Genomic DNA, 27,962 nt, shown 5'->3' with positions numbered 1-27,962 from the left:
TAGATGCTAGTGTCGTAGTAATGCGATTTTAGAAGTATTCATTTAGAAAATACTGGATTTAGAAAGTAAGCTCTTGGTACTGTACATTTTTCCTTGCTCCCTGCCCCCTCTGGAACAGAACAGATTATGAGACATTTTTAGAAAACACAAGAAAAGCAAAACGACTACATTCCTGGGTTAGCATTTTGGTTCTGAGTGGATAGAACCCTGTGAAGCTCAAACTTAACACAAACTTGTTTTTGGTATTGTCACACTGAGAAATAATGGTGAGAAAGTACATTTTATTTTAAAGGCATTACTCTGAATGTTTAAGCTAAAGCTGTCAACACTTATTTTTCTGTCATTGGTTCCCATGAAGATAATTGAAAGAATTTGTTGAAATTTAATGGTACTACAGAATTTACGTAGTTTTTTTTTTTTTTTTAATTGAAGTTCTTTGATGCCAGGTAGTTGAAACCATCGCTGTGGTTATTTTTGTGTAAATAGTCAGTCTACTTCATAAGTCATGGCCAAGGTTCAGCCAGACACTAGCTACTCTTTAGCATTTTTTTCTCTTGTTTTTAAAAATGTAGGCTAGGATTTTGCATTGCCTTTTTGGTTTTAGGGATTCCCTTATATATATATTTCCTTCTCATCGAATGTATACACACTAGTGACCAGTCCTAGAAACTAGTCATCCAGTCTTTTTCGGGAGGGTCCCCCTTGGCCTTTTTAAAGATAGGGTCTTGGTGTGTAGTGGAGATTGGCTTCCAACTCCTGGGTTCCTGCCTGTTTCCCTAGTGCTAGAATCATAGGCATGGTTTGTACTCTCTTCAAGGGCCAGGAGTTTTTCTTCCCTTGTTCCCAGGCACTTCAGCCTGTATTAGATTTCAGTCTGTAAATTTGTTATTAACTATTAAATATAGCTTCGTAGGTAGAGTGAGTTGCAGGAAGTTCTGAATTTGAGTCCCAGCTCTGCACAAACGGCTTGGTGGCTCATGCCTATAATCCCAGCTCTTGGGTGGCCAGAGGATCAGAAGTTCTGGGGTCATCTTCACCTACATAGTAAGTTGGAGGCCAGCCTGGGCTACATGAGAAGCAGTTGGCTTCAGATTACTTACATGGACTTTGTTTAAAGACCTTGTTAGGTCTCAAACTTAGGACAGATGGCTAACTGGTGTGCCTGTCAAAGCAGATTCTGGCCACCTGGCGCTCCCGCATCGCTGCCAATACCTGTTATAGAGTCCTGGCTTCTCTCCGACTTCTTACCCAGCCCCTACCCTCAGCCTCTCTAACCCCTGAGCTTCACTGCCCTTCCCTAGCTGCTTTTCCTGTGTAACCCAACCATTTTGGCTACTTGGTCTCTTTTTGTCTCCTGGCTCACTCCTAGCCTCTTGGCTTCTGGTTCCTCTCTCAGGGCCCCATCACCTCCCTCATGTGGCCAGGTTTAGTCTGGACCCTTTCACATGCCTCTGGCTGTTTTCTCCCTCGCATCTACAATAAACCCTTTCCACAGCCTGTACCTAGGAGCAGTCATGTCTTCTTCTTCTTCTTTTTTTTTTAATTCAGTCCTGACAATCAAATTTTTTTTTTTTTTTTTTTAAATTCAAGTTGGCATTTCAGGTTTTTTCTTTCCTTGAAACACCCTTACCTGGGGCCCTTTAAAGGGTTCTGGTAGTTATTCTGGGTGAAGTGTCAGTGACTGATAGAGACCACTGCTAGGATGTCACGAAGGTTCACCATGAAGTCAAATTAATTGATTAGCAAGATTTCTTTGGATGGTGTGGGGTAGGGCAGGGCAAGTGGGTAGGTATTTTTCTTTCCGTGATTTGTCTGTGATTTTTCCATAGATGCCTTCACTAGAGTAGTTTCAGGATACTTCAGTAAGAATTATCTTAAATAACCAAAAAGTTATATTAAAACAATTTTTCTTTGGTTTTAGAAGATTAAACTAAAGGGTCTCACACATACTGTAGCACCAGTAACTGTAACACTGACCCCTTAAATAAGAACTTTTGAATCACTTTATTGGTGACAGATCTAAATACTTGAGGTTGGATTTGATTATTTCATTTACTTACCTATGTAAAGATTTACTTATTTTTATTTTACGTATTTTATGAGTGAGTGTTTTGCCCACATGTTTGTGTGGATGTGCATCTAGTGTGTGTTCTTGATGTCTGAGGAGTCCAGAAGAGGGCATCGGATCTCCTGGAATTAAAGAGTTACAGGTGATTGTAAGATGCCATGTGGACACTTAAAATTGAACCTGGGTCTTCTGGAAGAGTAGCTCTTAACCACCGAGCTACCCCTCCAGCCCCAATTTGACTATTTTAAATGACCAATTTAATCTGGAGTGTGGGGGCTGGGGAGATAGTGGGGTGGGTAAAGTGCTTGCCACACAAAAGGCCCTGTTTGCTCCCCAGCACTCAATGTGGAAAAACTGAAAGCTGGGAGTGGTGTCTGTCACAAGTTGAGGCAGAGACAAGTGGCTCAAGGGAGCTCCTGAACCAGCCATCCTGGTCTGCTCAGCAAGCTCCAGACCAGTCTGAGACCGGCTGCTTAAACAAGGTGGTAGGCACCAGAAGGCAGCACTGCCATTGACCTCTGGCTTCCACATGATCGTATGTGCACGCACACCTGCACACACACCTGCACACAGTGGGAAAATGGTCACTTCAAATGCTTGGGATCATACTTTTGTGCCACTTACTGTTAACACTTTCCCCATTTTGTCTTGCTAGGGGAGGGGGTGGGTTTCTCCATTGTTTTTAGCCCCAGAATGGTTGCTTCTCTCCCCCCCCCCCTCTCTCTCTCCCCCCCCCTTCATCCCCCTCTCCCTCCCCTTCTCTCCCCTCCCCTTCCTTCTTGAGGCAGGGTGGTCTCTCTACATAGTCCTCGCTGTCTTCACAGAGATCCTTCTGCCTCCCAAGTGAGTGCTGGGATTAGATTCGTGTGCTATCACACCTAACTAGGATTGCTTCTTTTTGTTTCCTTGAACCCTCTCTGGATCCTCCTGCCTCTACCTCCCAAATGTTAGGGCTACTGACAGCTTTAGGATAGCATCTTCAAGTGTCTTCTTCTGTTCTTTTGTGCTGTAGTTAGACCTGTCCATTCACTTGTTCTCCTGGAGTCTTCAAAGGGAAGAGTCAGAGTAGTAGGCTTAGGGGTTGCGGTGGTGATATTATTCTGGAGACTTTCAGATCAGCGTTCTTTTGTGTGTCATGTTCTCTAACATGATTCTTTGAGTTTTCTTCTGGTCTACTCATGATGTCTTTTTCTAGTATGGTTTTATTTTTTTCAGTAACCTGATTTTCTAAGTTTTTTTTTTTTTTTTTTTTTTTTTTGGTTTTTCGAGACAGGGTTTCTCTGTGTAGCTTTGCACCTCTCCTGGAACTCACTTGGTAGCCCAGGCTGGCCTCGAACTCACGGAGATCCGCCTGGCTCTGCCTCCCGAGTGCTGGGATTAAAGGCGTGCGCCACCACCGCCCGGCGATTTTCTAAGTTTTAAAAGCCTTTAGTAACATCTCCTTTAAAGAAAGCATGTCTAATGCTTGTAAGAGCTCTACTGCAGTAACTCTTGAAAAGTAAGTGGTGATTAGGTGTGGTTATTTAGAGAAAAGATGATAAGTTGGCAGACCTCAAATTGGCTATAGCCTGGGCAGTTCTTGAATCTGAGGTCTGTTCTTGAATTGGTGATCCTCCCCCTCCCTCCTCCCCAGGATTGAGATGACAGGGTGTGCTGCCAAACTTAGCTTGGAAGTTTAAAAGATGGAAGTGACTTCGTGTGCTTTTCACACTGTGTCCAAAGATGAGTTCCTTTTGAAATCACTCTTTGGAATACAGTACTTACCAAGATGTATAACTGTTTCCTTAGGAACAAAATTTCCTCTCTCTATATGTGATTATTGTATAACTGCTCTACTTTCAAATCTATTCAGCATGTTTTCAGAACTTCAAGATGTAAAAGTTTGTAGTAATTGAAAATCTAATAAAAGAAGTTTGAATTTTATGATACTAATACTATATACTAATTATATTCCCTTTTCTAATACTAAATTATATCCCCTTGATGTTTTTGAAGGGTTTGAATTTTCATCTCTTTAAGCCAAGTATGAAATTTATAGCCTATATGAAAAATAAGCTGGAGAGATTGGAGCCTGTTAGTGTACTGCACTTTTGCAGTGTAACCGTGTGTATATACTACAGTGTTACAATGTAGCATGCACTAACACACATACACTTAAAAAAACCAGGATATTTCTCTTCTTGTTTCATAAACATTAGAGTTACAGTACAATTAATAGGGGCTGGGAGATGGTTCAGAGGGTAAAGTGCTGGCTGTACCAGTAGAGGATCTCAGTTCGGATAACCAGAGCGCTCCTAAAGCTGGGTCTGGGCAAGGCCCTTCTGGAATTTTAATGCTCCTGAACCAAGATGGCTGCTGGAGACAGGAGAATCCCAGGAAGCTTCCAGGCTAACTAGCCTGGTGTGTGCCCCAATGAACAACACAAGACCTTGTCTCAAGAAAGGTGGGAAGGGGTCCAGTGAAGATGGCGCCACCTGATAAAGGTGTTTGCCACCAAGCCTGAGTTTGATCACAGGGACCTACATGACAGGACAGAGCCAACTCCAGCAAGTGGTGCTCTGGCCTACAATGAAGTGGTGTGTGGCAATGTTGTGTCCCCTGGGGGGAGCGGGGAGGTACATGTAGTGAAATCTGAGTGGTAGAAAGCAAGTTCTGATATCTGAGGTTGGTCCTGGGACTACACAAGCTGGCCCAGTCACATTCGCGTGTGGATGCCCGTACACACACACACACACACACACACACACACACACACGCGCGCGCGCGCGCAGGGACAGCAAGCATTACAATAGCACTGTCTTTCCTCTCAGTGTTCTGATGGTGCTGGGGATTTAACCCAGGGCCTGGCGCCTGTTAAACAAGCAGCACTCCGCAGCCAAACTACATAGCCATCCCTAAAGTTAATTCATTTTAAACTTAGTAAGTTGTACTTGGTTCACTTGCATTGTTAGAGAAGTTGTTCAGTTGTTGTCAACAGAAACAGATGTAGTGTAGAAATTTGGCTTCTACAGTTGACTGTCTCACCTTGACCCGTGTCCGTGACTCCGTAAACATTCTAAGTAAGCACTACACTTAATGCAGGTAGAATCATTCCCAAGAGAATAAACACTGGTCTTGAAGGTAGTGCTGGAAAAACTCCTTTCATATTTAAAGCTTAGACATCCAGCATGTAAATACAGAGTATGGTTCATCTTATATTTCATGAGGGAAGAGATAGTGGGCATGATGAAAACTGGTCCAGAGACAGTGAAAAAAATCTTACACGTTTGCACTTAGAACACTTTAGAAACGCTTTTTGCTTGTGTGTTTGTTTTTTGTTTTGTGTATGTGGTGAGGTTGTCACCCAGGGCCTTGGCAGCCTACCTGCATGATCTGAGCTACATCCCTAGCCCTAGGAAGGGTCAGTGGGGGGACATACGTGCCTGACAGCTTGGGAGGCTGATTCAGGGGGACTGCTGATCTCAGCAGTTGGAGGCCAGTCTGTGCAACACAGTGAACTCCTTCCTTTCTCAAAGAACAACAAACTGTATTGAGAGGAGTTTTATTTATAACAGAATTTAACTGAGGTTAGTAGGTTGAGGAACACTTTAGCATATAAATTGTAGAAAATGATGAGTTAAAATTTTAAGGGCAGAGTGAAGATAACCTGTACCTGTCCACTCCTGGCTTTTTGAGAAAGACTACAGATTGAAGGCTTACATGCCAGCCCCTGGTGGTCACTGTCACGGGATCCATTTCTTGGGACTGAACTTAGGGCCATGTGCCTGCTGTATTCTTAAGGGTTCTACCTCTAAATGACATCCCTTGCCCTAGCTCCATTTTCTTTTCTTTTTTATTTAAAGGTTCATGTGTAACAGTGTTCTGACTGCATTCCTGTATGTGCAGCATGTGCATGCCTGGTGCCCTGGGACATCAGAGGAGGGCATCAGATTCCCTGTGAGTCAGCATGTGGGTGCTAGGAACTGAACCTGGGTCTTCTGCAAAAACATATGCCCTTAATTGCTGCGCTGTCTCCAAACCCCTAGTTCCAGTTTCTTAAATACAATGTTAAATAGATTTATACCATAAAACAAACAAACAAACAAAAAACCAAAATCCTCCCAGCACTCGGGAGGCAGATCTCTGTGAATTTGAGGCCAGCCTGGTCTACAGAGCAAGTTCCAGGACAGCCAGGACTGTTAACACAAAGAAACTCTGTCTTGAGAAACAAAACAACCAGAAATTACATGAATTTTAGTTGATCATTGAATAGGGTTTGCCAATTTCTGAGATTAAAACAGGTTTGACTGGTATTTATATTCCCAGTTAATCCAAATATGGAACCCGTGTGTCAGCCCCTTTGCTGATGTTTCAGATTTTTTTTTTTTAAACTTTTAAGGGACATTCAGTCTACATAGGAGACAGATCTCCAGATAATTCCAGTGTGATTGGATACTGACTTTAGAGGAAATAGAGGGAGGAGACTAGGGACTAGGGAGGGAGTCTCAGATCAGGAGCCACAAGACTATTGCCCTAGTTACAGTTCTACTGCTGTGGGAGCTTGGAGAGGAGGAAAGGCAGCTTGGAGAGGAAAGGGTTTATTTCAATTTATAGTTGTAGTCCGTCACTAAGGGAAGAAAATGGAGGCAGGAATTGAAGCAGAGCCCATTGTGGATGCTGCCTTGTTCCTCATGGCTTGCTCAGTTTGCTTTCTTACACATCCCAAGACCACCTGCTCAGGGATGGTACCACCCACAGTGGGCTAGGCCCTTCCACACAAATCATCAATAAAAACAAAAACAAAAACAAAAAAAAACACCTTACAGGCTTGCTTATAGGCTAATCTTATGGGGGCTTTTTCTCAATTTAGGCTCTCCTCTGGTAACTGTAGTTTGTGTCAAGTTAGCAAAAAAAACTAACCAACACAAACTGTCCATGGTTTTGACTTACAGCCTTGCCTTTTTTGACTCCCAGTTGGGAGAGCTAAAGTAAATGTTTTGAATTCTTAGACCTCTTTGTTTCCTGGGCAAAACAGACCTCTGCTTGTGGTCTGCCCCGTAACTTGTTATAGGACTTAAGGGCTGTTATATTACTTAGGTTAGAAAATGTTGTTGACTGATGCTTGACATTCCCTCTTCCTCCCTCTCCCCTTCCAGTGTGGGAGATCAAAGTCTGGCCTTGAGCATGTGAGGCCAGTGCTCTACCACTTAGCCCAGCTTCCATTATTGCCGTTATTCCTGACCCTCCTGACTTGATAAGTAACTGAATGAGGCAAATATCCACTAATTATCTGTGCCTTTTCACTGACACTTCCATTGTGTGTGACTGTGCATAAAGGGCCCCCCCCCCCCCCCCCCGGTTTTGTAATCCCAGACCATCTGGGCTGGGGAATCTGGAAACCTGAAGTATGTTTGGTTTCTTTTCCCTAAATGTAAGCCCAGAGTCTGTGATTGTTTTCATACTTTCTCTTCTCTAGAACACTGCTCTCTCTCCTGAGATAGTAGGCCTCCAAACTTCCGAAGTCAGTGACTTTGACAGCTGTGCTGTACTAAGTGCCAGGTGTAGTTGGCGCGCAGTGAGGCTTGTTTGCTTATGCCTTCTGCTTCTAGAAGAAAGCTTGCCAATGTCTGGCCTCTTCTGCCCTTGTTGTAATCAGTTCTTCCCACATTTGGATTTTCTATTTCTTCTTCGTGGTGCTTTTTTTTTTTTTTCTTTTTTTCTTTTTTTTCTTTTTTTAGGGGAAGAAAGTAATCCTTGCTACCTTCAAGGCCAGAATCTTCACACAAGGTGATTAGGCCAGGATTTTGCAACCTTAAAAAAATTATTTAAGACAACATCTTCTATATGTATTTGTGGGTGTGCAGCACATGGCCACTGAATGAAGACAGGCCAGAGAACAGCTTGTGGGAGTGGTTCTTTTCTTCCATTATGTGGTTCCAGGGATCAAACTTGGGGTACCAGGTATTGGGTGGCAAGTGCTTTTACCCACTGTTTATTTCTGAGACAGGGTCTCAGGTAGCCCAGGCTGGTTTCCAGCTCTGTGTAGCTGAGGAGGTCCTTGAACTTGTGCTCCTTCTGCCTCTACTTCTGGAGATTGGGATTGCACCTGTTCTCCACCATTCTTGGCTTATGCCATGCTAGGGATAGGCAAATCTCTCAATGGAGCAAAATCTCTAGCCCTGCTCCACAGACTGTAAGTAACAACGATTAATGAAAAAAGGCTATGCATTTGAAAGAGAGAAAGGAGAGGTATATGGGAGGTTTGTAGGGAGGAAAAGGAAAGGGGGAAATGATGTAATTGTATTATACTCTCAAAAATAATTGTAAAAGTTAATGTAATTTGTGTGTGTAGTGGGGAGGGGCATATGCTGTAATCTGGCTGGCCACCAAGCCCCCAGGATCCACCTGTGCTAAGGTTACAGGCATATCCGGCCGTTGGGTCCTAGATATTTGAACTCACATCCTCATGCCTTCATAGCAAGCAGTGCTATGCCCTGAGGCATCTTTCCAGTCATTTTTTTTCTATTTCCATATTTCTTTTTTAAAATTTTTATTTATTTATATTTTATATTCAAATGCTTTGCATGTATGCCTGCACACCAGAAGAGGCATCAGATCCTATTATAGATGGTCATGAGCCACCATGTGGTTGCTGGGAATTGAACTTAGGAACTTTGGGAGAGCAGCCAGTGCTCTTAACACCTGAGCTATCTCTCCAGCCTCTATTTCCATATTTCTTAATTTTTTTTTTTTTTTTTTTTTTTTTTTACAATGCTGAGGATTGAACCCAGTACATTAACATACCAGAGTTCCTATCATGGAACTGTGTTCTTAGCTCCTCCTCTTTGTCTTATTTGAGACAGTGAAGTGCAGGCTAGTCCCAAACTCCTTGGTTCAAGTGGTCCTCTGCTTCAGGCTCTCAAGTGTTTTAGGATCCAGGTGCTCTGTGCTGCTGTGCTTGGAGATACTTGAGCACAGCGAACTATGGGCTGTGTCGTAACAGACCGGAAGCAAACATTTGAGACAGGACACCCAGGAAGCCTATATGAGAAGGCTTATTCTTCTGAAAATAAGCCGTCTTACTCGACTATAAAAGCAAATAAAAACTGTGTCAAAATAAGTTATGATGGACATTATGTATGGAACAAGGAACATGAAAATTATTGGCACAGGATGGTAAAAAAGCTGGGATTGGTATTAGAAGCAGTAGTGGGCTTTAAAGACAATAATAATAAATAGGATTTTTAAAAGATGCGTGTGTAGAAAGGAGTGGAAAAACTGGAGACACCAAAATCATTGGGGGGTTTTGGAATTACTAAAAATGTTTACAGTTATTTCTGTGTGTGCATGTACATGTGCATCATGGTGAACATTTAGAGGTCAGATTACAACTTGTGAAAATGCTTCTCTTCACCTTGTGAGTCCCAGGATATCAGGTTTGCAAACAACCATCTCACTGGCCTGAAATTATTGGAACTTGTGAAATTTGGTGCCAGTCTTGGGTGAAGATTAAAAGATACATTTAATATGCATATATGCATATATACACACACACATACATATATGGGTATTTTGACTTGGGTTTATGTACACCACATGTATGCAATGACTCAAATGATAAATAAAAAAAACACAACTAAGATTTTATTATCACTATAGCTTATGGGAGAAAGGAAATAAGATGGCTGGATTGAGTTTAAGGCATGAGTAGAAATATGCCTTTTAAACAAAATACAAATACTCTATATTTAGGAAAGTATAGGTTACCAAAAAATAAGAAATGGGCCTGGAAACATAGCTCAGCAGTTAAGGGTGCTTGCTCCTTTTTTAGAGTTGAGTTTCAAGTTCAACATTGCCTGTAACTCCAGCCCCAGGGAATCTGACACCCGCTTCTGGCCTCCTCGGGTGTACACACATGCACATGCACACTCAAAATCTTAACATCTGGGGAGAGCGTCTCCATGATAAAGACTCTTGCTTGGTGTGTGTGACACTCCTTAGTACTGAAAGGAATTTAAAAAAAAAATCCACTCAAAATTCTACTTATGGTAATTGCTTTATGTTAGGTACTGTGCTAAGGGAGACAGATGCATAAATATACAAAGATGTGTGTGCATGTGTGTAATTAAAAATTATGATAGTTATGGTGAAGAAAAAATTAGAGGATGCTGTGTGGGAATGAATTTGTGAGTTGGGCCCAGTAGAGAAATGCTGTTTGTGATCCAAAGGATTGGAAGAGCCAGGCTTAGTGATGAGAGCCGATATTCAGAGGTCTGTGTTGGCTTTGAGAAACTGGAAGTTGGTATGCCAGTTGCACATTTTTAGTGTTTTTAATACTTTGCCTTTATCATATTACTGATAGTGTCTTAATTATTACCTTGTGAGTTTGAATAACTCGTCTTTTTTTTCCTTGCTCCATTTTCTCTGATGTGTATAGAAAAGTCTAAAGTGAAAGTAGCCATTACTGTCAGCTGTTACTACTACTAATAGTTTTCTCACCTACTTAAAAAGTGGGTCATGATGTGTGTGTGTGTGTGTGTGAGAGAGAGAGAGAGAGAGAATATACATATTTGCATGCTTATATAAAAATGAATTGCTTTTCCAATTTTGTAGTCTTTGCACTAGGATCATTAAAACGATGTATTTACCTCCCACTCCCGCCCCCGTAAATACAGTATTCATTTGTCTCCTCTCTGGCAATCTTTAAGCGAGCCGCTTTCCCCAGACTTCCTAGGAGGTACAGAAAAAAGGACATAATAGGGCAGGCGAGACATGGGAGAAAGGACTATAGGAGGTGAGGTGGAGACAGCTGCTTCTTTCTCATGGAGAGGAGGATGCCAAGGGCTAACCTAAGGCAAAAGAGCCCGTGGCCTCTGAGAAGGCAGAGTCCAGACATGAGGAGAAGAGCTGCTGTTTGAGGTTCCCCAAACAGTCCCCACACCAGCCCTGTGGGAGCCCCCTTCCCAAAGAACGTGTGTTGATGTCCCTTGAAGTGGTGGCGCTTGCTGGTTTGGAAGCTGTGGCTAAGGGATGAGTTGAGGTCAGAGGACACGGGACTGTCAAGCTGCCAATGCTCTCACTTGTGTCTCTGGTCAGGTCAGTAGCACTGCAGACACCATGGAGCCTGAAGAGGTGAACTAGGAGCAGGCATTATTATATTTTAGGGGGTGAGGGACCAAGGCAGGAGAGCTGTTCCTAGGGCAAAGAAAAAGAAGCCAAGGCTACTCTGAGACAGTTTCACTTTGTAACTCTGGCTGTCTTAGAACTTGCTATATAGACCAGGCTGGCCCAGGATTCACAGAGACCCACCTTACTCTGTTGTCATAGTTCTGTGATTAAAGAAGTGACCACCCCACACCTGGCCCTTATTTTTAAATGTGTGTGTCTGTATGTTCTGTTGAGTGCAGGTACCTTTGGTAGGCTAGTATTGGATAGTCTTGGAATTAGAGGTAGTTAGTTGTACGTGACTTGATGTAGTAGGTAGTTGGGGACCAAACTCAAGTCCTCTGGAAAGAGCTCTTAACCACTGTTCCATCTCCTCAACTCTGCTGTACGAGGACTTAAAAACCTGGTTCTTAGACAGTTACAGTATTCGGCAAGGTGTTACCTGCATGCAGTAAATAAAAGTGATCCAATAGCAAAATATTTGGCAGATGCTGAATTTATTTTTATTTACTTTTAGATTGTTTTCTTGTTTTACTATAATAAGTGACCAGTGTTTCTGTGCATACAGAATACTATGTACTAAAAAAAGGTAATGTAACTTACGTTCTACAGAGCTGTGCCAGCGAATTTGCATTTCTTCTTTTTGCCCGTCTTCCCCTCCTTTGTTTTTTTAAAATTGAGACAAGGTCTCCCTATGTTAGCCCAGCTGGCCTAATTTTCTATGTAGACCAGGCTGGCCTTGAACTCTGCCTGCCTCTGCCTACTGAGTGCTGGGATTAGGACACGCACATTAAAAAGAAGGGAGGGAGGGAAGGGAAGGAGGAACAAAAGAAAAGAAATGGAACTTTAGTTCCTGCTCTTCCAGAGGACCTCGGTTAGGTTCCCAGCACCCACATGGCCGTTCACAACCATCTGTGACTCCAGTTCAGGCCTCATCAGACACAAAGCACACATAGTGCACTCATGTACTTGCATGTGAAAACTCTCACACATGAATTAACAATTAAAATTTTAAAGTACAGACCTGTACTCATATTTTCATACTATTTTAAATTCAGGTCATATTCCATTTTATCTTACTTTGTATTTTATGTAAAATATGGATTAAGGACACTTTTCCATAATTGTATATGTTTGCGTAATACATGAAAAGTCTTACAGCATCTGGTTGTTGTATCCCTCTTAGTAGGCTTACAGAGTATGTTTACATTGTATTTCATTGTGAGTGGCCAGCTCTCAAGTTCCTTCTTAAGAAAGAGATCTGGACTGGGTGGTGGTGGCGCACGCCTTTAATCCCAGCACTCGGGAGGCAGAGCCAGGCGGATCTCTGTGAGTTCGAGGCCAGCCTGGGCTACAAAGCGAGTTCCAGGAAAGGCGCAAAGCTACACAGAGAAACCCTGTCTCGAAAAACAAAGAAAGAAAGAGATCTGGACTAAGAAGTAACCTTTTCACTGTAATGGAGAGGGCTTTTCTCGTTGTTGGCACCTTTGAGGGCTCAGTAAACAATGCCACCATTCCCACTCAAGTCAAGCCCCTGGAGAGGAAAGAAAGCATGCCGTTGGAGATCCATGCCAGTCATTACTGAGGAAAATCGGGGTTGGAGGTCGTCTTCAATGTGCAGTGCAGTCTTGTCTCCTAGTGTTGACCATGGTGGGGATGATTGTGTCTTTGGAGTATGTTCCTTTGCCTCTTTTGTTACTATACAGTTCTTTCTGCTGGACTCCTTGAAGAGTGGTACACAGAATGAGAAAGACAGTTTATTTCACTTTAGTGTTTTTTTTTTCTTTCTTTCCTTCCCTTTTCTTCTTTCTTTCTTTCTTTCTTTCTTTCTTTCTTTCTTTCTTTCTTTCTTTCTTTCTTTCTTTCTTTTTTTCTTGGTTTTTTGAGACAGGGTTTCTCTTTGTAGTCCTGGCAGTCCTGGAACTCAAACACTTTGTAGACTAAGCTGGCCTTGCACTCATAGAAATCCACCTGTCTCTGTCTCCCAGTGCTGGGATTAAAGGTGTGCACGCCTGGCCGGTTTCACTTTAGTTTTATACAACATTATGAGGTCCACCCTAAAGATTGGCAGCTTGTTTTTGGCTGGGACCCTGAGGACCCATGGCAGCAGCAGAGGACTGGTCAGCTAGGAGGATGCAGTCCATTAGCTGGTGCTCTGTTAGAAAGTTGCTGTCTATCAGGGCATTGGTAGTTACTAAAGACAGCTGGACAGTGTGGTGAGCTGCATATGCTGGGACTTTGAGTGGGCCTGTTTTAGGTTTGCTGGCATCTCACCTGACCAGCACAGTATCTCTGACATGCTCTGTTGTATGCTTTGTCCTATTCTGGACCCTTACCATGCCTGGATTCTTGAGGGGTAATACATAAATAACCCACTTTATCTTGGAATATCTGTCCTTCCCAATCTTAAAGTTCCTCTGACTGAACTCAGGTCTGAGTTATCTTGTACAGGATGAGTGAGGTGGTGAGAGGCACTGTCTTACAGCCCATTGGTCTCTCTGGCAGTTGCTGGTGCTTCATCAACAGCTAGCTGATAAGCCAGTACTTGTAGATGTAACGGTCTTATTAAATGAAAAACACAGCCAAATGCAGAGTTAAAAGCCCAAGAGGTCAGAGCAGTATCTAAAAGCTGAGACTTAAAACCCTTTCTTACTCTTCACTGCCGTCCTTCCCCCAGAAAGAGACCTACTTCCTGTGTATCTGTCTTTTTATTGACTTTCTGTTCTGCCTTCTTATTGGTTGTAAACCCAACCACATGACCTCCTCGTCACCGCCTGTCTATACAGACCTCTAGGTCTCTATGGTTGGTATTGAGATTAAAGGCATGTGTCTCCATGCTGGTGGTATCCTTGAACACACAGAGACCTGCCTGTCGTGTGATCGAGATTAAGGGAGTGTGCTACCACTGCCAGACCTCTGCTATGGCTTGCTATTAGCTCTGACCCCCAGGCAACTTTATTTATTAACATACAAATAAAATCACATTCAGCACAAATAAAATATCACCGTAAGTACTCTCTTGAGTCTGACTCTGACTGCTCTATTCCCTTTTGTTGGACTGAGCCTCAAAGATGCCTCCTTCATTACTGATTAGAGAATTTCAAACCTCATTAAGGTTGAATTGGTCCTTTGGCTTCCAGGAGTTAGAGTTGGGTACTACCTGGATACATCATTGATTGTTTATTCTCTCACAGCTGTATATGTAAACACAGCTAGATTTACCTCTTGAACTAAAAATGTAGCTGCTTGATACTGCCAGTTACTAGTCTTTTCCACAGATTGTAGCTCCTTTATTAAAAGTGGCTGACTTGCTGTGCTGGAGAGAGGAAAGGTTTTTGCTGAGACACACATAAAACATGCTCTGAGTACATAGTCCTCCAGTAGGCTCTTGTAATTCCTTTTTTAGAGAAACAAGGCCAAGTGTTTCTCTAGCTCCTGACTGAGCGCGTCCCCTGCTAACTTGTGGTCTAGACCGTGTTGTGGATTCATTGGCGAACTGGGCTGACTGAGGTTGGTTGCAGTCACTTGGTACTCTCCGGATTCACTTTTCCCCTAAGATACCCAATCCCATGTGGCAGCATTGTTATCTGGTCAGTTATACTACCCTCACTGTTCTTTTGGGTCTGTTTTACTTGACCTTTAAAAACCAAAAACCAAAAACTTCCCTCTGGTAATTCCTGATCATGCTTTTGTGATAAGGGTTTTACTAGGAGGTTGTCAAAAACACTGGACTACTCTGTTGCTTGCTCTGTTTTTGTTGGCTTCATCTATCTTGTTTATTTCTGATAAACCCCAGAAACTTGGGCACAGAATTTTTTTCCCATTCATCTACTTTCCTATGTGAGATACCCAGGTTTTCATAAAATGTAACCCTGAACTCCATAGTAAAGACCTTGTTTTGCTGACATTTCTGGGAGACTCATAACATAAGACCAGTTGGGACAGTCACATTTAGCCTTCTGCTATCCACCATCAAAGGTAAACTGCTAACTCTGTCCAGCTAGCATTTTCAGACTGGTGTACTCACCACACCCACTCCACTTCATGAAGTGCACTCTGCCTATACTGTGGTGTTTTACCTAGGAACCTATTTGTGTGCGAGAACCACACAGCTGTAATGTAATTCCATGTGGAATCAATTCCCAGGCTTCCCAAGACTTTAACTGCTCCAGCTCTTACTTGATTTCTATCAGTTACTGGTTCCATTACAGTTCTGGCTGCCCTGGATCTCACCGTGTAGATGACAGATCCACCTGCTTCTTGCCTCTGCCTCCTGAGCATTGGGATTAAAAGGTATGTGCCATCATGCCTCAACAGAACTATCTCCGCTTTTCCCCCCTTAGTTCCCTTTATCTAAATGCTCTCTTTCTTTAAAAAAAAAACAAACAAAAAAAAAACCCTCATTAAATGTGGTAGTTTGAGCCTGGCGGTGATGGCGCATGCCTTTAATCCTATTACAGAGGCAGGCAGATCTTTGTGAATTCCAAGACTGTCAGGACACACAGAAACCCTGTGTCAAAAAACCAGCAACAATAACAAAAGGTGGTAGTTGGAGTGTTGTTGTTGGCTTTTACTCTTTTGGGGGGCCTGCCACCCACCTTCCAAATAAATTGCACATGGAGACTTATTCTTACTTATAAATACCCAGCCTTAGCTTGGCTTGTTTCTTGCCAGCTTTTTTTTTTTTTTTTTTTTTTTTTTTTTTTTTTTTTTTTTTTTTTTTTTTGTTTCTTGAGACAGGGTTTCTCTGTGTAGCTTTGCGCCTTTCCTGGAACTCACTTGGTAGTCCAGGCTGGCCTTGAACTCACAGAGATCCGCCTGGCTCTGCCTCCCGAGTGCTGGGATTAAAGGCATGCGCCACCACCGCCCGGCATCTTGCCAGCTTTTTTTAAATTTAAATTATCCTGTCTACCTTTTGCCTCTGGGCTTTTACCTTTTTCTTCTGTATATCTTACTTTTACTCTTACTATGTGGCTGGCCCCTAGCATCCTCTCCTTGTTCTCTTGTTCTTTCTTCTTGTTCCTCCCAGATTTCTCCTATTTCTCTCTGCCTGCCACCCCACCTATCCTTTATCCTGCCTTGATATTGGCCTTTCAGCTCTTTATTAGACCATCAGGTGTTTTAGACAGGCATAGTAACACAGCTTCACATTGTTAAACAAATGCAACATAAAAGAATGTAACACATCTTTGCATCATTAAGCAAATGTTCCACAGCATAAACAACTGTAACACACCTTAAAATAATATTCCACAACATTGAGGGTCTCCACATCCATTAGTGAAGTTCCATGAATTCCGATGGTCAGCCATCCTCTTAAAAATGGGTTGATCACTTTGACCTGGCACAGTACAGGAAGCCTTCCCTATGTAGCCCAGATCAGCTTGAATGCTGGAGATATGAGCCACCATTGCTGGGACTCTATTTTCATTTTTATTTATTGAAAAATTTTAATTTATTTTGTGTGTATGGATGTTTTGCTTTCATGCATGCCTGCACTATGTGTATGTCTGGTGCCAAGGAGTCCAGAAGAGAGATTTGGGTCCCTCGGAAGTGGAGTTACAGTTTTGAGCCACCATGTAGGTACTGGGAATTGAACTCCAGTTCTTTGTAAGGGCATAAGTACTCCATCTCTGAGCCATCTCTCCAGCCCTCACCTTGAACTCTTGAGCTATTCAAATGCTCCATATCCTCAGTGCTAGAATTACAGGCATGTGCTACCTTGCCTGGCTTGACTCTAAAGTTATTTCTTGTTTATCCATATGTAAGAACGTGTGGTAAAAAGACAACCCTCCCTCAGATCCTTGTTTAACAATATACTAAGTACAGTTTTAGTGTTTTGTTATAAAAAGACGTTGTGTTGTGTAATATTATTTTAACTAGGCAATATTTAACAATATTACTTTAACTGTGTAAAGTTGTATTGCACTTACTTGTTTATGCAGTGTTTGTTTAATGATGTAAAGATGTGTTACATTTGTTTTACCTTACCTGCCTAAGGTGCACCGGATTGGTCTAATAAAGAGCTGAACGGCCAATAGCTAGGCGGGAGAGAGCTGGGCGGGGCTGGTGGGCAGAGAGAATAAACAGATGGAGAAATCTAGGCTTGAGTGAGAGGAGGAGGAGGAGGAGAGAATGAGGGAAAAAGAGGGACACTCCTGGAGCCAGAAACCAGGCAGTGGCTAGCCAGCAAGACAGGTGTAGGACATACAAAAAGAAAAGGTAAAAAAGCCTCAAAGCAAAACGTAGAAGAAGAGAAACAGGCTAAGTTATAAGAGCTAACAAGGAAAGAGCTAAGGCCGGACATTCAAAGCTAGTAAGTCTTGATGTCATGGTTTGGGAGCTGGTTGGTGGCCTAAAAGAAAAAGCTTAGTACACGTGTGGTGAAGGATACTCAAAATGGCTTTGGCTAAAGCTATTTCTACCTTTGAGTCAAGGTAAATTGGCTGTTTTGTTTTCTTTGTTCTTTTTAAATAGGGTTACACGTCATTTTGGAATGACTGTATATCATCTGGATTGCGAGGCTGTATGTTAATTGAATTAGCCTTGAGAGGAAGGTTACAACTAGAGGCTTGTGGAATGAGAAGAAAAAGTCTTTTAACAAGAAAGGTAAGAGGACTTCTAGATAATACCCTCCCCCCCTGTATAAATGATGATATTTCTAATAGCTTTAAAATGTTTAAATAGTTTAAAATTGTCTCTACTGGATGGCATTCTGGGTTTTTCTGGTTCTTTGCATATGTGAAAAAGACTGTCAGGCACTTTCAGGATCAATGACCAGTGCATCGTAGGAAGATGCCCCATTTTACTGGCTTCTGATGACCTTGAGAGAACTTGAGAAAATTCAGAAGTTTTGTGCAGATTAATTACTCATAGGACATCCATCTTTTTGGAAGACTGCAATTGCTTTTTCTGTCTCTTCTCCACGGTGAAGGTGTAGGTAGGCACTTCTGTTGGTAGAACAGAAATATATACTCTAGTTTTTGGATTTTTAACTTAGTCTCAAACTAACTATTCAAGACTGTTTCTCTTCCAGTCTGTTCTACACTTCAGGCATATTATTTTAAAACCTGGTTTTTCAAAACCATTTTTTCTTTAGTAATTGTATTATAAATCCAAAAGTTAGGCCAGAACCAAACATCTTGTTGCCTTTCAGTTTTTTAAGACAAGAGTCTTCACTTTTTAACCAAGGCTGGCCTGGAACTCACTATGTAGCTCATGCTGGCCTTGACCTGGAGATCTCCTGCTTCCATCTCTAGAGCACTAAGATTACAAGCCTGTGCTTCATTCCTTACTCCGAACTTTCCGAATGATAAGCCAGAGAATGATAATTTTATAAGAAGGCATGCTGTTAATGTGTTAATGAAAGTTACATGCAGGTAGTAATATTGCTGGGTAGGAGTGAATTCAGCTCAGAGTGAGTGCTCCCTAGTGTGTGTGAGGGCCTGTGTTTGAGCTTACTACTGGGTAGGTGGAGTAACATGGACGTATTTGTTTGAGACAGTCTTGCTGTGTAGCTTATGCAGGCTTTGAATTTAGATTTTCTGACAGTCCCTGAATTGCTGAGTTTAGAAACAGGCTGACACCATAGAAACGCTCTTAGAGCATCTCTGCGGTCAAGCCAGCCCTTTGCCGTTAAGACAAGCGAGCTAGCATTGAGGGAATTGTACAAATTGCTCTTTTGGATAACTATATCATAAAACAGGTTACAATTTTGTTTGTCTGCAACCATAGTAGGAGAAAAACTTCAGGAGAAAAACATCATGAGGAAGCTGTTATTGTAGTTGTCAGTAGAATGCATACACAGCTTAATAATTTAGGAACTTTTCCTTAGAGTCCTAAGTCAAAAGATTGTTCTAACAGGAGTCAGTTTTGTGCTATGCATGAGCAAGAGCCATCGACTGGTGATTGTCTGTCTTTCAGTCATTTTGCATCCAGTGTTTAAATACGTCATGAACTGTGCTAGACTCTGGGAAGCAGTTGAGAAACTTACTAAGTCAGTTTAGTTCTGAGGGATGTGAAGAAGGGAAGGTTGTTGGAAAATATTTATATGATTTAGTAAGTTAAATTTTAAAAGTAATTGCTGATTTACTTAAGACAGTCATAGTTAGAAGTCCAAAGGTAGCTGTTTTTCCCCATTTGTTACTTCTGTTCCTGGAAGCCAGCTTTTTTAGTTTTTTTTTTTTTTTAAAGACAAGTGTCTCTCTGTCGTCCCATCTGTCCTGGAGCCTAGTATGTATACTAGGCTAGCCTCAAACTCGCAGAGATCCTCCTGAGTGCTGGGATTAAAGGCGTGTTACACCACTCTGTTTTTATTCATTTTAAAGCCACTTTGACAAATGACAGCCATAGTGACTTTGAGCCACAAAGAAGTTTCTCAGTTTTGGAGACCAGAGTTAGGAGAGTAGTTGATTTGTTTTCTCAAAGGCTTTAAGGGAGACTCTGTTTATAGCCCCTCCCTCGGCTTTTGGTTGTTTTCCTCTTGTTCTATAGGTTCTGGCCGCACCTGCCCACATGTCCTCATTCCCCCTCCAACCCCGTACCATGTCACTGCTGCACAGCTGACCTCGGGCCTCTCTGTCCGAAGGTTGCAGCTCCAGTGGGGTTTCTTGTATGAATCGAACGTTTTCCTCTTAAAGCCCTGAGGCCTTTGGGAACTCTTTTATCTATATAATGCATTTCCTCAGAGGTCTTGTTTTATCTTCTTTCCATCTTTTCTGTCTTGGATGTAGCAAGAATTTATTGAAATAGAGCATATTTATTTCAAAGTCACACATACCTTGAAATTCTTTTTTTTTTTTTTTTCTTTTTTTTCTTTTTTTGGCTTTTCAAGACAGGGTTTATCTCTGTAGCTCTGGATGTCCTGGAACTCACTCTGTAGTTCAGGCTGGCCTCAGAAACTCAGAGATCCACCTGTCTCTGCCTCCCAGGTGCTGGGATTAAAGGCGTGTAGCACCACTGCCTGGCTGTTATTGAAATTTTAAAGGAATTTAGAACTTGTTTGAATCTTTGATTCGTTTTGAGCAGGGGCAATGAAATGTAGTAAGATTTGCCTCCTGAAGAACTCAGTATGGAGCACTGGCCTGAAAGGGGCCCAAAGTGTTTCCCTGGTGCACTCACAGACTCACAGCAGCTGTGGTTACCTGCACAAGATGAAGCCAGTCAGCATCCCAGCATGGAGTGGAGAGGTCTCATGAAGCTCCACCCCCAGTTGAGGAGCAACTGATGGCTGCAGGGGGAGGTTGGGGTGTGTGTGTGACCACTGGTTGGGTGCCAGTACTGTGGTGGATGGCCTCACACCATGTGCAAGAACTTCTCCTGACGATCCTCTTCTCTCCCATGAACTTTGGTCTAACTAAGTACTATGGAATGGGCAGTCTGAATATTTCTGGGATCTGCACTGTCCAGCATAGCAGTCATGCCACTATTGAAAATTGAGCTGTACTATAAAAAACATACTGGATTTTTGAAAAAAGTATTGGTGGAAACACTAAATAGCTCAGCTTTCAAACAAATATCTATTATGGGCCAATTTTTGGCTATATTGGGTTAAATCCAATATTTAAAAATTAATTTCACTTTTTTCATTTCCTTAAGGTTAGATTTATGGTTGACATTATGGTTATATATTTTTCTTGTATAATCCTGAAGAATAAGATCTTATATATTTTAATCTTTTGTGAGATTCAGCCAAAAAAAAAAAAAAATGAAGGGCACCTTTTTGAAGAAAAGTATGAGAGAACATTGGTATTTAACATTTTTAATAGCCACTCTAAGATACTGTAGTAGATTGAATTTTGGTACTACAGAATTTCAACTAGAAGTATGTTTCTTAGGAGATAACTGAGTGAAGCCCATGGGAACCTAAGGTGGCTGGAAAGTGTGGCAGTGTGGGCTGCTTTCCTACTCACCCCCCAGGATTTTCCACTCTTGTTCTTGAGGTTTATTTGTTTTACGTGTCTGGTGTTTTGTTTGCATTCATGTCTATGCACCACATGCATGCTGTAATTACAGAGGCCAGAAGGTGTTGGATTCCCCGGAACTGGAGTTACAGCTGATTGTGAGCTGGTGCTGGGAATCAGCTCGAGTCCTGGAAGAGCAGCCAGTGTGCTGAACTCTTGAGCACCCTTTCACATGAAGACTTTAACCCCATGCAGGTTTTAATTACAGATGTAGAGTCTGTTCTTGGCCCCCTCCCATCCTCACCCTCTTGGTGCTGGAGATGGAGTAATTTTACATAATCATTAAGGCCCCCGCTAGCAGTGGCATTTAAAAAAAAAAAAAAAAGCTTTCTTACTCCTAAAACTGTCCTTCCCCTTCATGTCTTTATTAATCTGTGCTCACGGGAGCCAGTTCTTAATTTTGCTCTTTTGCTCCAGTTTGTCAAAGTTTCCTTAGTGACATTTTTTTGAGAAAATTCATTTTGTTGCTTATGTAAAATGCCTTTACTATGTGAACTCTTCCATAGAGTTCTGTTTCTGGGTCTCAGAATGTTTTAATGAATGAATTTCTGCATTAAATAACTCAAGGTTCAGCATCAACTAAAATTACTGTAATTGTAAAGTCTCAGCACGAAATATGCATACTTGTTTGTTTTTCGTCTAATGAGTTTATGAGGGAAGAAGGTACCATTGGATCATTTCTGACTGCTTATGTTTTAGGTGATCTGTAAATCGGATGCTCCAACAGGGGATGTTCTTCTTGACGAAGCTCTAAAGCATGTTAAGGAGACGCAGCCTCCAGAGACGGTCCAAAACTGGATTGAGTTACTTAGTGGTAAGCTGATATATTAACATCGAGTTCTGCTTAGAGAAGTTTTTTTTTTTTTTTTAAATTATGAAAAATGGTGGCGGGGATGATAATTTAAAAAATTCTTATCTCCTTTTACATGAGAGAGCAGATACTAAATAAGATGGAGTAGTCTTCCTTCAAGCTTTCATCTTTTGTTTGTTTGTTTTGAGTCAAGGTCTCCTCACTCGATAGCCCTGGCTGAACTACAACTCAGATCCACCTGCCTTTGCCTCCTGAGTGTTGGAGTTAAAGGCCTGTACCACCATGCCTGTCTCCAATCATGTGTCAGAATTACTGGCACAGTTTACTATGGTTAAAGTGGACCACACTGAGGATGTCTTCATAAACTATAAGCTATCTCTTGATCTTACGTATACCAGGGCTCATTGGGCTTGGTCAGTGTCTTGGATCACTGGATTTCCTTTGACAGTGCATATACCCAAACCAGTATTGTCCTATGGGGTTGGGTTGATAGGTTAAGGTGGTTGTACTTAACTAGTTAACATTGTATGGCTGCTGACTGAACTTGGTTTTCAGCTTGAGCTGCTGTTGTGTACCTCTCACTGGAGTGAGCTTTGAAGAGATTCTGTAAGCTTTCTCCCAGAGTATTGACATACAGTAGGATGTCCATTGGATTAGATTAGGTCAGAATTCATGAGGTAGATATTTAGACAATATCCCATGTTTTTAGATTGGCTATAAATGTCAGAATGTTGTGTTTAGCAGATCTTATTAGTAGGAATATTTAGTGTAGGGGTAAAGTACCTGCCCTTAACCTCTACCTACGGTTCCATAAGAGAAATGCTTCCAGGAGTGAGGGAACAGTGGAAGATTGCTATAATAATTTCATACACATGGGCCAGTGGTCTTCATTCTTCTCCTGCCCTTTGTTTCTTCTCCATTCTTAGTCCTTCTGCATCCTTACTCCTCTGTTCCTGCTGTTACAAAATCCCAGGCGTGTGCGCGTGTATATATGCACATATATATGCACACACACGTTCATTAGCAACTTGTTAGTAATGTTAAAAACGCTTCCAAAGTCATACCTCAGGAACACAGGCATTCTTTCTTTGAAGATGCCATAGAAGTCACACGTGGCAAAGACTTGGTCAGCTTAGTGACTGACAACAGCTCTAGGTTGTAAAAGTTTTGGCTGTCTCTTAAAGGGATAGCTACAAAGGTTAAAAAAGGGAAGAAAATGAACCAATGAGAGGTCTGAGGAAGAGGCAAAGAATATGTGATTAATAATATAAAGAGTTGGTCTACTAAACCTAAAAGCTTGCATTAAAAACTGGTGGTGAAGTATATGCAAAATGTTAATTGTGGAGGAAGCTTAAGGCAACATAGGTGCCATTGATCTCTTGAATATAAGATATACAATATAGAAGATAGAACAAGGCCAGACACCTGCACTATCACTTCTAGCTCACTATAATTCTTTGAAGGGCTTAGGTACCTGCAATTCCACTCTGTGAAAGTTCATGAGGACACTTTGTTTGGCCAATTTGTCTTGTCAGTGGCTAAGGATGGAGACCAAGACTTCTAAGTGTCTACAGTCTACATGGAACAATAGATATAGTTATGAAGCATATTTTAGTATGTTTCTATTAATCAAAATTATACAGTTAAATAAAACATCTTCTTGACTATCCACACTTATGTGTGCCCATAAGATTGAGATGTAATCATGAGATTACATGTTACACATTACATGCATGATACACATTACATGGAAATGCATGGTAAATGGGGAGATACAGCTGTTCTTAAGGAAGGAATGCAGGTCTTAGGGAAGAAATGGAGTAGCACATGAGAGAAATACAAGGAGCAACTGGTCATTCATAGTCAGTAACCTCCTGGCTTTGCCAGGTGGGGCGTCCCATCAAAGAGTCACTCATTTGGTGGGTTGACATATGAACACCAGTTATCACTGCTGTATACTGTTATGGCCCTGGACATATTAGGAAAGAGTTGCCTTGTTGACATGAGAGAAGGGGATCCAGCTTGGGAGCAGAAAACAAAGCCCATTGCTAGTGTGGGAACAGTGGTTCTGGTCGGATCTTAGGGATGGAGTTCCATGCACAAGGCCCAGGAGAAAAACAGTCACCTGCTTCCTGTTGCGCAAATGGACCAGATTTCAGCTGGTTGGTTAACAACTAAGTTTTTAAAATTGTGTTTGTTTATCTTAGTGTGTATGGGAGGGGTGAGTGTGCCCTGGCCCAGGGTAGAGGTCAGAGGACAACGTGCAAGAGCCCTCTCCTTCACCATGTGAGCCCCAGGTGTGTTGAGCCAGTCGCCATGATTGGCTGCGAGTGGCTTTACTCAGAGCCATCCATTCTGTGGACTGAAGTATGTAGGTCTGTGGCCAGTTTGGTGGTGAGAACATTTTTTTTTCTTTTGAAATTTCAATTGTTTGAAAGTTTTCCTCATCAGAGGTCTGTCCTTAAGGATCTAGAATGTGCATGACTCTGGATTTGACGCCCGCCCTGCCCAGCGTTGTAGAAGTATCAGCAACAGAAAAGTGTGGTGTGCTGTCTGAATGCAGTGGTGCATAGTACTGACCTAGGTGCTGTGAACGTAAAAGAAACATTGCAGATTGGAGTGGTTTTAAAATATATTCAAAGACCGCCTACGTGTCTAATAATTTACTACTTAGGGCTCTCTAAAAGTTTGGTTCAGAAAAAAAAAATCTGAGGAATCATAGAAGTTGAAGGAAGACTTTTGATTAGACCTTTAAAAGGTAAAATTTCTACACACCAAAGGAAGTGTGCCTTTTCAGAAGGATTAGAGTGGGCCAGTGAGAAGAAGGCTCAGCATACAAGCAGGCGCTGCTGCCAAGCCTGCCTCCCTGAGTTCAGTGTTCGGGAATAGATGGACGGCCAAGATGTCTGGAGGGTGAGGCCTGGACTGTCCGACAGACTGTTAGAACACAGTTGTATTGCACTGTAGTTCTGTGAAAATATTAGTGTATTCAGACAGTAATGTAATACCTAACTAGCTAGTGTTGCTAGGAGATAGTATGTCTTTGATAACTTAGAGATTAGTGTAGGCTTAGCTAGTTGTAAAATTCAAATATAGATTTTTAAGTATTTATATAAATGGTTATCATCCTATGTTGTATTAGTTTGAATTCTCCAAAGTCAGCTAATATATCTTGTCTGATTGTAGCTTAGGGTTGTCTGCCTCCCTGACAGTGTCATTAGGAAACAGTAAAATCCAAACCCCAGCTGTCAGGTGGTAGGTAGACACTAAAGTTGGAAGTCCTAAGACCTTGGAACGAAGGTCATCACTGCTGTGCACTCGTGCTGTTTCTTCCATTCTTAGATGTTTGTTCTTTCTGGAAGTCTGGATGTAGCTCCTTTCTTAGAAATAACCCTTAATATTAAATCATTTCTAATGTCTCATTTTGTTCTTAGGGCCCCATTCCCAATTTATTCTAAGCCAGTAAATTATGAAGGTTTCTCTCACTTAATTGTAATTCCTAGAAGATTAGAATTAAGTCTTAATGTTTATATTCTTGATTTTTTATATATATATAATACTATGATTCTCAAGAACATTGTAAATACTACCTTATCAAGTAACTTGCTTTTTTGTGTGTGTATGAGCGTGCTTGAGCCCGCATGCACTTGCAGACACTGATTTATTGTGACTTTTTATTTGAAATGCTTTTCTTTAAATGCATAAAATGGTCTTAATTATTAGTAATTCGTAGTACCATCCTTTTATCATATACTTTAACTCCTTTTCCAAAGTAAATTGTAAAATTGTAATGACTCTTCTATGGGCCAGTGAGAGGTTCAGAGGTTAAGGGTACTTACTGCCAGGTCTGACGACCTGAACTTGAGTTTGATTCCACATGATGGAAAGAACTTATTCCTGCAAGCTGTCCTCTGACCTCCACATTTGAGTCATGTACATGTGCACACAAATACATACCAAATAATGTAATAAAAGGCTGTCCCAGATAATTTATTCTTTCTAAGAAATAGTTCCCATTTTGTGCACATTTCCTTTAAATTATGTAGATGTTGTACTAGCGCTCTTTAAAAATCCTTGTCTGCTGATTTTCTCATCTTTGGCTATTTCCGTTTCCCATTAGTTTTGGGGCACATTTTGTTCTTTGCAAATCTAATGTGTTTTGTTATTACTGTTTTAAAATTGAACACTCAGCATTGTGAATATTAGATTGTTAAGTGCTTAACTTGGCCATCTCTGTCTAAAGAGTGTTTTGATTTTTAGGGTACCTGCCTAGCATGTGGGAGGTCCTAAATTCAATCTCAGTATTGTCTCCCTTCCCCCAGGGGGAACAGTGTTGGCTTTTGCTTTGGTAGACAGACATTTAAGTTACTTGTGGATCATGCTTTAAAGCTTGGATAGTACAGGTCTAGAGTAGTTTTCACTTGAGACTAGTTCAGCCTTGTTCTAAAGTGTGGTCTTTTTGGGTCCCTTTATGTCCTGGACACTCAGGCCTTTCCCCTCAACTTAGTTTGGTATTCAGATTTTTCTCACCTCTCTGAAAACTCTTGGCGCTGTCTAGCTTTTTGGTATTTGTCTTTTTGCTTAGCTTCGTAGTTCCTCACTTTGACTTGTGTGGCTTTGTTTTCTGAGACTTGAGAATATAGTTCAGGTCTCTGGACTGTCTGTACTCTGCCTCGTTTCGTTCAGCTGCTTTAGCTATCTTGACCGTTGACCACAGACTTGGGCATAATGACTGAGTCAGGGTGGCTGCTGTGCTGTACTTGGAATCCTCATTTCTGCTCTGTTCCCTAGGATATGCCTCTAGGTAGTGTACTTGGGGCAGTTCTGTGTCTCATTATCCGAGTGAGAGTCAAAGTTTTGGAATGCTTTATGACCAGTATCTGCAAACAGTCACTTTTAATTAATTTTCCACATATTTCTAATGATAGCAAGGATTGCTTTGCTGTTAAGGGTAGTCTTTTAATTTTTTCTTGTTTTTTTCAAGACAAGGTTTCTTTGTGTTAACAGTCCTGGATCTCGCTTTGTAGACCAGACTGGCCTCAAGCTCACTGAGATCCATCTGCCTCTGCCTCCTAAGTGCTGGGATCAAAGGTGTGCACCACCACCGCCCAGCTAGTCTTTGAATTTTTATTTTATGTTTGTGTCCCTGTATGTGTACCAAGTGCCCGCAAAGGTCATAAGGCATTGTTTCCCTAGAAATTGGAGTTACAGGTGGCTGTGAGGCACCTGATGTGGGTGCTGGGAATCAAACTCTGATCCTCTGGGAGCATCATGAGCTCTTAACCATTGAGCTCCCATCAAGGATATTCTTTACTGTTAGGTGATACAATTAGAATAGTTTCTGTGGCCATCTGAATAGAAATACATTCCAGGTGCCACAGTTCATTAGTCCTTCCTATGATGCTAACAATGTTCTGTACTAGCTAGTGAGTAACTAATGACCAGCCACTTATGGCTTTTGGTACTTAAAAATGTGTCTTGTAAAGTTGAGGAACTGAAAATTTAAGTACATTTTAAGGTTAATAGCTCCATCTTACTGGTTTCAGTAATGTAGCTTAGAGTCTTTATACTGAGGAAAGGTGCTTGAGGTTGATTTTTAATGTGTTGTAGTTTAGAAAAGTACTTTGGTATTTTTTTTTTTTCCAAAACTACAAAAAATAGTTGTGTGTTCATTGGTGATCATTTGGAAAATACAGTTAAACTCATTACATATAATCTGAAAGGTAAACAAAGTTACTCATATTTTTATGTTTCTTACCAAATTTTGTACAAGAAAATAAATGGTTCGTTCATACCCTCCCTCCCTCCCTCTCTTCCTCTCTCCCCCTCTCCCCCTCTCCCCTTTTGAGATAGGGTTTCTCTGTGTAACCCTGGCTCTCCTGGATCATGCCTTGTAGACCAGGCTGTAGAGTAAAGGCATGTGACACCATGCTGAGGTGAAAAATAAATGATTTTAATGGGAAATGCTTAGTTTAAC

General features: G+C 41.6%; 1 protein-coding gene across 1 annotated transcript in view; it reads left to right on the top strand.

Annotated features, from left to right (window-relative positions):
* Golph3 (golgi phosphoprotein 3) overlaps nucleotides 1-27,962 on the top strand; it is a 32,256-nt gene that overhangs the window by 1,572 nt on the left and 2,722 nt on the right. The window contains exons 2-3 of the mRNA XM_059276348.1: nucleotides 17,690-17,821; nucleotides 21,874-21,988. Of these exons, the coding sequence (XP_059132331.1) occupies nucleotides 17,690-17,821; nucleotides 21,874-21,988 (247 nt within the window). The remainder of the gene's footprint in view (nucleotides 1-17,689; nucleotides 17,822-21,873; nucleotides 21,989-27,962) is intronic.

Source organism: Peromyscus eremicus, chromosome 11, assembly GCF_949786415.1.
Source record: "Peromyscus eremicus chromosome 11, PerEre_H2_v1, whole genome shotgun sequence".
NCBI classification, from domain to species: Eukaryota; Metazoa; Chordata; class Mammalia; order Rodentia; family Cricetidae; genus Peromyscus; species Peromyscus eremicus.
The sequence above is the reverse complement of the archived record's forward strand: the minus strand, read 5'-3'. Positions and strand labels throughout refer to the sequence as shown.